At 36.4% G+C, this 10,343-nt stretch overlaps 2 protein-coding genes across 2 annotated transcripts; both read left to right on the forward strand.

The window, feature by feature from the left end:
- The first annotated feature begins 1,196 nt into the window (after positions 1-1,196).
- Positions 1,197-5,244, forward strand: LOC125197539 (NEDD8-activating enzyme E1 catalytic subunit-like). The gene is made up of 9 exons (XM_048096301.2): positions 1,197-1,405; positions 1,596-1,759; positions 2,873-3,075; positions 3,520-3,752; positions 3,833-3,895; positions 3,996-4,052; positions 4,301-4,422; positions 4,554-4,671; positions 4,755-5,244. The coding sequence occupies exons 1-9, from the start codon at positions 1,310-1,312 to the stop codon at positions 5,040-5,042; spliced, it is 1,344 nt and encodes a 447-aa protein (XP_047952258.1). The 5' UTR covers positions 1,197-1,309; the 3' UTR covers positions 5,043-5,244.
- Positions 5,245-7,411: 2,167 nt separating this feature from the next.
- LOC125196499 (uncharacterized) lies at positions 7,412-8,249 on the forward strand. Its single transcript, XM_048095032.2, has 2 exons — positions 7,412-7,672; positions 7,770-8,249. Exons 1-2 carry the CDS (start codon positions 7,544-7,546, stop codon positions 8,031-8,033), a joined length of 393 nt encoding a protein of 130 aa, XP_047950989.1. The 5' UTR covers positions 7,412-7,543; the 3' UTR covers positions 8,034-8,249.
- Positions 8,250-10,343: the final 2,094 nt, after the last annotated feature.

Raw genomic sequence — 10,343 nt, forward strand, 5'->3', positions numbered from 1 at the left:
CCACACTTGGAAACTTAATCGACTCCCTCCCCAACTCTCTCTCTCTCCTCGTCGTCTACACACAATCCACAAAAACCCTAAGTCCGATTCCAACTGAGAACACCGCCGACACCGGCGATTATCTCTTGTTGGCTATGAGTTGGAAGTCGCTGATTATCTTTTGTTCGTGGCTACTTGTTTGTTGATGGTGTGTACTGGTTTTTGAACGGTGGGTACTTGTTTGCCATAGGGTTTTTTGACATCAATCGGCACTGGCAATGCTTAAAATTGCAAATGTTCAGGACTAGGTTGACGGTATTTTGTTCTATTTTTCTTCTTCATCTTCGACGAAATAGTAGTCCATAATGCTATGTGGATTTGAAACAGTTTCAGAACCTTAATATGCATGTCAACATTGTCGAAATTCAGGGACATAGATTCAAGGACTTATATCAAGATTCAAAATTCATAAATATAAATTCAAAGTCGAAATTCAATTGCTTCGTCGGAAGTGGCAATTGAGGTTGACGGTGACTGCTTCATCTCGTCGATGGGTCATAGCTGTCTCTGGAACTTCTGCAACACCGCGACTTCTCCATATCCGAAGAGTCCGACGGGTTTTGGACCAAGTTGGAAATAAAGAAATTAAGTTATTGGTGGTGTGGGGAAGAAGAAATGAAAGAGAGGGAGAATAAAAATTTTTGATTTTGATTCATGTTTTGCACCTTTTTCATGTTTTTATTTAAGAGTTTTCTATTTTACAACAAAACATTAATTAACGACGGTCGAAAATTGACAGAACCGTAAAAAAAGGACCGGATCGACACGAATTTCATTTATTATAGACTCGTATTTCAAAAAGTCAATGTTTTCGACCAAATTCATATATCAGTCATATGTTTAGGGTCAAAATTGACATTTACTCTTTATACAAATAAAAAGTATCGAGGATCTTTATTCTAGTATTTTTACTTCAAATTAGAAAAAACTCTTTAAATTTTATTCTTTTAATGAATTAATGATTTTAAAAGTTGCACCATAAAGGAGTTGAACCTGAAATTAAACTCTTTATCATTTGATCAACTCAAAAAAAAAAATAGAAAAATTTAATATTTGTTATACTATAGGCTATAGCACTACCCAAGCGTAATATTTAAGCTACCAGTTATGGTATTCAGATTTTATAAATATGGAGGAATGGTAAAGTCGCGTTGGCGCCTCTTGCCGAATAGAAATCACATAAAAATTCAAAACATGAAAAACTGCATTCATTGTTTACAGTTTCATTTTCGCGAATAGCAGAAATAATTAAGCTTTACCGTCTGCAATAATGGCGGTGTCTCAGCCCACCAGATCAAGAGACCTCGATAAGCTACTCCTCCGCCCAGGCCACCTCGTTGGCCCCAACTTTGAGCCTGGCCAAGAAGTAAAACCCCTCCCCCTCTCTCTCTCTCTATCATATGTATTTGCCGCATTGCTATGTTTGTTTGATTGTTAAGAAAATTTAGCCTAGCCACTACCAGATTTCTGTTTTGTTTTGTTTGACTAGTTTATTCAATCCGGTTATTTTTGAACCCTTCAAGTATTGGTGATGATCAATTATCCAACTGTTGCAGCTGAGGGAGGACATAAAAGAGTATGTGAAGGTGTTGGTGGTCGGGGCAGGTGGGCTGGGCTGCGAATTGCTCAAGGACTTGGCTTTAACCGGCTTTCAGAACCTTGATGTAATCGATATGGATCGGATTGAGGTCACCAACCTTAATCGTCAGTTCCTCTTTAGGTGTGTTCGTGCTTCTTGTTTCTGAAAATTCTTTTCTGCTTCTATTGATGTTACACCAGTTGCCATAATTGATCAGTGAAATCTTCTGAATTATTATCTCCCGTGATGATGTAATTCTTCAGTTTCTTTCAATTGTTAGAATTATATAGTACTCCATAGAACTGTATAGCTTATTTATGTGCTATCCTCGGTCAATTAGAATTAGGACTCTTATGTATGTATAGGCGATTTGATCAGTAGATGAATATAGTGAAAATTTTCGACAACATGTTTTCTACCTATGAATTAGCGGTTACTTAGGGTTTCATTTACGGATTAAATGCTGAGTAGTGCCTTGTGAGGGACATGTCTATTTTTCTGACTGATGTTTCTTTATCGATACAAGTGAGGTGATGAAGCTGAGCCCCTCATCTTGAATTTTGGAGGTGACACTAGGATTTTAAAACTGCCTCCACCGAATGCTTTCTTTTCTATAACAATACTTAATATATATAACCTTATCTTTGATCCATAGATGCTAGTTTTTGTTTGGGATTTTTAAAAGCCATACAGATTTTGTATACTATGATTTGGAAGTCAAAATGAGGGTTTTTTTTTCTCTGATTTGGAGAATTTTGTTTGTTTTGCAAGTGAGCTAATCTTAGCTAGCTTTAGGTTGTTAGAGTTGGTTATTTGACAATGAGTGTCTGAAAAAGTATATTCCTGTTTAGTTCGTTTTGCAGCTGAGAATGAATAAGCTCTTGCAGATAAAATTGGAGCCAACTTTTAGTACATTGTTATGCTTACGTAATAATGTATGCACTAGCTGAATTCCTTGTGGAAAGCTAAAGAGGTGGTTGATCTTTTGCTCTTCCTAGTCTCTAGACTCTAGCTGATTTAGTTGCTCAATATACTAGTCATAAAGATCTCAGGCATAGCAATGTTCATCTGGACTTTGAGCTCCAGATCGGGTATCAACTGCCAGTTGACCTGATCTAAGGAGCTATTTTATATTTCGTGCCAATTTTCATCAGTCTCCATTCACAATGTCTTTCTATCATTTACTCCATTCACAATGTCTTTCTATCATTTACTCCATGCTGAAAAGTGGCCATGTATGTATTCTGTGTGTAGACTTGAAGATGTAGGAAAGCCAAAGGCTGAAGTAGCTGCAAGACGAGTTATGGAAAGAGTTAATGGTGTAAATATTACACCTCATTTCTGCCGCATCGAAGACAAACCATTGGACTTTTATAGTGATTTCAGCATTATTGTCCTTGGGCTTGATTCTATTGAGGCAAGGAGCTACATAAATGAAGTAGCCTGTGGATTTCTAGGTAAGTTTGCTAGACAATATAGAGGACCTGGAGAAAGCTGACATGAAAGTTTTTTCTTCACTGCTTTAATTGGATGAGGCTATTTTATCATTTCACGTTATATGTATGCCTACTTTTGTATATCTACCTTATGTAGTTTCACTGCTGGACCATCCTTTGCAAATTGTGTTTCATAGTTGGTTGTTAAGTTCTGTTATTTTGTTGAATCTTATTCAGAAGTACTAGTAATCACGCATATGAACAGATATGATGAACATAGTTTCCTTTCCTACATTTTAGTTCCCATTCAAATTCAATATAAACCTACCTTTTAACCTGAAATGCAGATGCACATTTGGAAATTTTAACTTTATGAAGTCTTATGGTGTGAACATGATCCATAGTCTTTTATTGTCTATTTGCAATTCTGATGTACTTAAGTTTGTGTTCTTTCTGTTTAACAAGAGTATGATTCTGATGATAATCCTCGAGAAGAAACCGTCAAACCTATGGTGGATGGTGGAACTGAAGGATTCAAGGGCCATGCCAGGATTATAATTCCAGGAACAACCCCATGTTTCGAGTGTACCATTTGGTTATTCCCACCGCAAGTAAAATTCCCTCTATGTACTTTAGCAGAAACTCCAAGGAATGCTGCTCATTGTATTGAATATGCCCATTTAATTAAATGGAATGAGGTCAGCATATAACTTATTTGACTGCATTCTCCTGCTGGGTGTCTTTGCATTGCGTTTTTCAATAGGATATTATTTTTCAGGTCCATGGTCTCAAAAGCTTCGATCCAGATAATCCTGAAGACATGCAATGGGTTTATTCAGAGGTAATAAATTATGAGGGTATCTTTCAGCTGAACAATTGGAATTGTGTTTATTTTCTTATTTCTCCAATTTTTTATTCATAATTTCATATTTTTCTCGAAGGCTGTCCAGAGGGCTGAACTTTTTGGAATTCCTGGAGTCACATATTCTTTGACTCAGGTAAGCAAGGAGTATCTTTCAGTTTATTACCTTTCAGCTGCTTTCACATAGCTAAGTGCCTTTTGTAGCTCGGTACATCTTTTTGGCTGGCGATAGCTTTCAAATTATTCTCTTGTTTTTTTCTTAAGTGAAAGCTTGCATCATCAGTCCAGGAAGTGTAAATATGAATATCCATGTTCATGTAAATAGTTTCCAGTTAGTTGTTTCTGACCAAATTGTTTATGAGATAACACTGGCTTCATTTACAGGGTGTGGTGAAAAACATAATTCCTGCTATAGCTTCTACGAATGCTATTATCTCAGCTGCTTGTGCTTTGGAGACCTTGAAAATTGTTTCTGGATGCAGCAAGTCACTATCTAATTACTTAACGTATATCTCTGACTTCTAGATTTTGTTTTAGTGAAGATGGTCTCACGAATATTTCTAATTCATTCGATGTTACACCAATACTATAACTTTTTTATTCACTATTAAAGAAGTAATTGCATTTATGTTCACAGGTATAATGGAGTCGAAGGTCTTCATATTAAAGTTACGGAGTTTGTGAAGGATCCAGATTGCCTTGTTTGTGGTCCTGGTGTTCTAATCGAGATGGAGAAGTCCATTACTTTAAAAAAGGTGCTTCACATACTATTGGCTTTTTTATCAGTAATTTTTACTGCCGTCCCATACTAATTTTTTTTAATTTATCACTGCAACAGTTCATCGATCAACTGGAAGATCACCCTCATCTTCTCCTGACTAGAGTGAGTGTCTCATACAGGGGAGAAAAGTTATACATGCAGGCACCTCCTGCATTAGAAAAGGAGACTCGATCTAACCTGGATATTCCTTTATTTGATCTAATGAATGGAGTATCCAGGGGTATCGTTAATGTTAATGGAATGGCAGGCAAGGGTGACAAGAAGCAGTCTTGTATGAGGAAGTTACGCATTGCCTTTAAGGGGGTTGATGGGATTGCGGATATTGATATGGCTGGTGGGGCATAACCTCTGAGGCATTCCACATCTCAGGAGGTATTTAAATTGTTCAACCAGCTGCATAGTAGCGTAGATTTCCCTTTTTCAATCTCATAATTTCTGGCCAGCAAATATGGAGAATTCATGAAAAGCAGGATGCTGATCGCTTGGCATCCTCTCAAATTTCTTATACTGTGAATTTACATCAATGGAAATTGGGATTTTGCTTCAATTAGTTCGAGCGATATAAGCACGTGTTTTGGCTCCATTCTTTTGTCCTTGTAGTACCTAGTTGTGTTTGTGATGGTCCTTCAAGACAACTATGAGTTTGAGGCCAAGATAAGTTATGGCTACAAAATTTCCACATACCAGGCCAACTCTAGAGATGAAAGTCACTAAGTTGGTCTGATAATTAGCTGTGGTCTTTGTGGCTAGAATTTATTGCAACTTGAATTTTTTTTGGTAATATTTGATATATATACAAGGTTATTCTGCATGAAAAAATGTCTTTAAAATAGCAGTAGTATATTTTGGACAGAAGCTGTGATAGAGGTGAAGTTTAGAGGGGTCTGGCAGTACTTCTTGTGGGCTCTGGACCACTATGGAAATGATAAGTTAGTCATTTATCTATAAGGAGGGAAATGATATGCTACAAATGATACGAAATATTTATTCATCAATCCATACATTATTAGGTATACAAACGCACACACATGTGTCATGTGTGTGTATGTTTGAAGACCCCAAAAGTCCCAAGTCAGCAGGAATAGGACCCATATTAAAGTGGGTTAAATGTTAGGAATTCAGTATTACAGTAATTGGCTTTTTGAAAAAGAGTAGTATGGTCCATAAAATCTTGAGAAATCTGAGGCTGAATCTAACATTGATAGCAACTACTACTAGCAAGGGAATCCAATTATTCTATCCATACTCCAATCAATTGGTTCTTTTGCCTCACTATATCCCTTTTTCACATAATAGTATATCTTCCTATCTATCTTACATTTTTGTTATCCTACTTTACAATTATATGTACGTCGTTGCAAATATTGCACTTATATATTTATTCGCTATTTTATTCATCTAACTCAAATAACAAACTCAGTAGTTCAAAACTTCAAATTGGCCGATGGATTACAAAAATAAAAATAAAAATTGGCCGATCGATTAATTAATTTTATTTCCATTCAAACCCATTTAAGCAAATTGGGGATGGCTACACATGGTTGTTAAATTGGGTGGATTGGCTTATTTTATTTTATTTTATTTTATTTTTGGGTTAGGCCCCTAACCATCCTTTTCTGTGTATTGGGTCAAGTCGCCAATTTTGACGTTGATTGATATCCCTAACATACTTTATTTGCATGGTATTTTGGCTAAACAAAATTAGCATATGGCCTAAAATGCATTATTAGCCATCTTGATGTTAATTGATCATTTCTTAATCTTGCGTTTGGAGAGTACGATGGAAACACTATCTTCTTCAATTTTAGAAATCAAGAATGTGGAGTAAAAAGTTGGATAAATAATTTCACTAAATGACCCACACCTTCCGCAAGATTAGGACATAAACTAATGATTCCATTTCTTTCTTTTTAAGAGTGGGGTTGCTAGTGATTGATCTTTCAACTGTCCATGTTGAACTTGGCTGCATATCTATATTTACTTTGAAGACAAAAACAAGAAAAAACAGTTGTTTATGACTAGTTGGATGTAACTTAAACTATTATATCCCCAAAAAAGAAAGTACTAAGGTGTGAAAATAAGTAGTGGATGAGAGGAAAAAGTGCATGTACAATCACAACCAAGTATATATGCCCTCATCACATTCAAGTCTATCTCCGGATCAGATAATCTGGTTTGTGGGTCTATTTCTATCCCACAACTGGATAATATCAAAACACACACATAGAGATAATAATCATAATAATAATTTCATAAAGATTCACCCACAAACACTTCATGTGAAAATATCAGTCTACACCCTAATATTTGTAGTTCTATAATCTTTGCTAATTATATTAGTAAAAGAAGTTTTTTTTTTTTATTCTTGTGGTGTCAATTTCGATTGATCCTATCACCCTTTGCTTTGCTGAAGTATAGATTAGATTGGAATCTTGTTGACTTGAAAATTTTGTCTTTCAATTCGAGAGTATTCTGATCGCGTGTCTCAATTTCAACGACCGATGATCGAATAGAGCAGAATTGTTAGAGTGACAATGCATGATTTTGCATATATTTGGGTATAATTGTGCAAAATTTCAAATGTTAAGATACAAAATGATATTTATCCTACATATAAAAGATATGGATATAGTGTTGTGGGGCTGTGCTATAGACAGGATGGGCAAGTGACTCTCAAAGACCCCACTAATTCACATGCCCCAGCCCATAATCCCTCTACTTGAATCCCATCATCCCTTTGCCTTTCCAAATTTCTCTCCCTATTTAAAATCAATTCAGCATCTGATTCAACTAGGAAAAAGAAAAACAGATATAGAGAAAATAAAGTGAAGAAAAATACACAAGGCATGGAAGCTGCTCTGGAGTTGGAGGATGATGTCTTCTTCAAAGACTTGAGCAAGCAAATATCTCTCCTCATCATGGATGATGATGATCAACAACACTCTCACTCACACTCTCCACCATTTAATAGTCAGGTATTCAATCTTCAACTAACACAATCAAGATCACATATAGTACTCCTATCACTTAAACTTGAATACAAAATTCAAATTCTTGATTTCTTGTTGAAAGGCTTCCATTCAAGCAAACAATCCAGCAACACAAAGTTCATCATTTTTCAGCTATGACCAACACCAAGCTAGCAAGAGGGAGAGCAAAGGCACCGGAGTTTTCATCCCTCGTTCCTCGTCGAATTCCAGACGAAGGAGTGCGAGGCAAGCAAGATTCATGGCATCTGCGAACAAGTTTCAGAGGCCCTTTGATCATGGCTCAAGAGGGCTGTCTCATGACACCCTCATCAATCCATCATATGATCATTCATTTAGAAGATTTTGATCTTGACTACTATATTGTGTTGGTCTTTCATGATATGTGATGTATAATTGAAATAAAGAGGAGGTTGGGGAATTTGTTGATAGATGCAAGATGCATAATTGTTTGAGAGAGGTTTCAGCAAGTGTTTATGCCTCTCTAGTCTCTACTAAGAAGTGTATTTAATCATTGTTTTTTAGGGTTTTATGAATAATACATTAGTATAGTATTTCTTGGTTACCATAAGTGCAGAAGAATTTATTTTATTAGGATCTTTTAGTTATATTTTCCTAATATTGTAGTAACTTCTTTTTTTCTGATTGATGTAAATGAGTTTCAACTAAAATAGCTCAAGAATAATAATGTAATGACTAATGAGTTTCAACTAAAATATACTATACTATGATATTATAAAAAGAAAAAGTAGTGTACTAATTTTGCATTCTAGTAGTAGTATGATAGAAGTACCAACTGGCTAGACAACTTTGTCCAAGAAGTCTATGAACTGTATTTTTCATGGCTTAGATATGTAATAAATGAAATTGGCCTACAAGAATTCAATAATACCCTTTTTAGAATTTAAACTAAAAAGTGATCTGTCACCAAAGAAGTTAGAAGAATATATAGAGAAAATAATGTTTTATTTATTTTTTGGGTGCGTGGCACGAAGAAATATGAGAGTTGCATATAATCTTGAATTTATTCTGGGATATTTTTGTATTGTGGAAGGAATCTATTTAGCGAAAAAAAGCAAAAGAAGATTTGAAGAATTTCCACTTTTCCAGTCAGCATTGGGATCATTGGAGTTGGAATTGATAGCTAGTCGGTGTCATATGTGTAATTAACAATTAAGGGTTCATAAATTACAAAATTGTTTTTATAAAAATCATGTTATTGATCGATTTATTCGAATTGTGTATGCCTTTTCGTTTATGTTACACAAATTTCGTCCAGCAAGAAGGGTTTAGTAGTTATAAAAGTGAATTCATGATCTCACACTCGAATTATTTCGTGAAAAAAGTAGTTCTTTTATTCATTTTAGTCAAATTTTCCTATGATTATCCAACAATTTCGAAACTCATGGCAAAAATTGGATGGCGATGAAATCTTCCTCACTGTATTTAATATTTTGTGTATATATAAAGTGCTTTAATTAAACATACCAGGGATCGAATTATTTTGGTTAAAGAATAAGAACGCCACTAGTGTGACATCTTGATCCAATCCAACCGCCCACTTAGGAAAGATGAAGCAGTATTTGATTTTAATGCAAGTGAGGGCCCTAACATAAAAAATAGTACATCCTGGATATTTTAAAATCGCACAAGAAAGCAAATAAATGAATAATACACTTCGAATAAAAATAATTCATCCCCGTGACCGAGCTACCTCTTTTCAAATATAATTCGGTTAATAGTTAGAGAGTTAACTAATTTAATTGTGCTGAGTCAAAGTGCATTAATTAATGGCGAACAAATGAAGTATTTCAGTTTTATGAATTAATTGGTAACTAAAAATAAAAATTTTAAATTAAACAAGACAGGTACGCGGAGCGATATTAGAGCATCCACAATAGATGCCCGATCTCACGTCCTATCGTCCGAGATCGGGCTCGGGGATGATCAGGCATCCATTGCAGGCGTCGATCATGCCCGAGGACGATCGAGAGTTCAGTCGCTCATTGCAGGGGCACGCCCGAGGCCGAGCCCGATGTTTTTCAGTTTTTTTTTTTAAATTTTAAATTATTTAACCCTAATTTAAACCACAATAAATACTCCATTTTCTCCACTTTTCACACACCAAACCTTTCACTTTCTCTTATATATTCTCCCAATATCCACACTTTTAACAATGGATCCGAGTCAATACCCAAACCCCCATAATGTCGACGACGATATGCCCATGTTTGGAGGAGGAGGCGGCGGCGCCCGGTGGCCCGGCCACGAAGATTATTGGGTTGAGACACCCGGATCTGTAGGATCCACTTTCGTCTCCGACTCTGAGTTCGATCCGTTCCTTGGCACCGAGGAGTATCGGGTTGAGGAGATGGAACCTAGTTGTGGGCAACCTCCTGCCCCTGCGCGGCCGCCGCCGAAGAAAGGGAAGAAGAAGATGGCGCGGAAAGAAAAGGCGCCATCAGCCCAGTCCCACTCCCATCCGACGAGCTGAACGAGGAGTACGCAACAGGGCGTACTGACTACGAGTTGGATGAGTACCTGAAGGTGGCTCAGTGTTGGGTCGACGTATCGGAGGATTCGATATCCTCCAACAACCAGACTTCGGCCAGGATGTGGGATCGCATTGAGGAACGCTACAACGAGGTGAAACCGAAGT

The sequence above is a fragment of the Salvia hispanica genome, chromosome 4 (assembly GCF_029641045.1).
Source record: "Salvia hispanica isolate PSC_SH4W2 chromosome 4, Shi_PSC_v1, whole genome shotgun sequence".
Taxonomy (NCBI): domain Eukaryota; kingdom Viridiplantae; phylum Streptophyta; class Magnoliopsida; order Lamiales; family Lamiaceae; genus Salvia; species Salvia hispanica.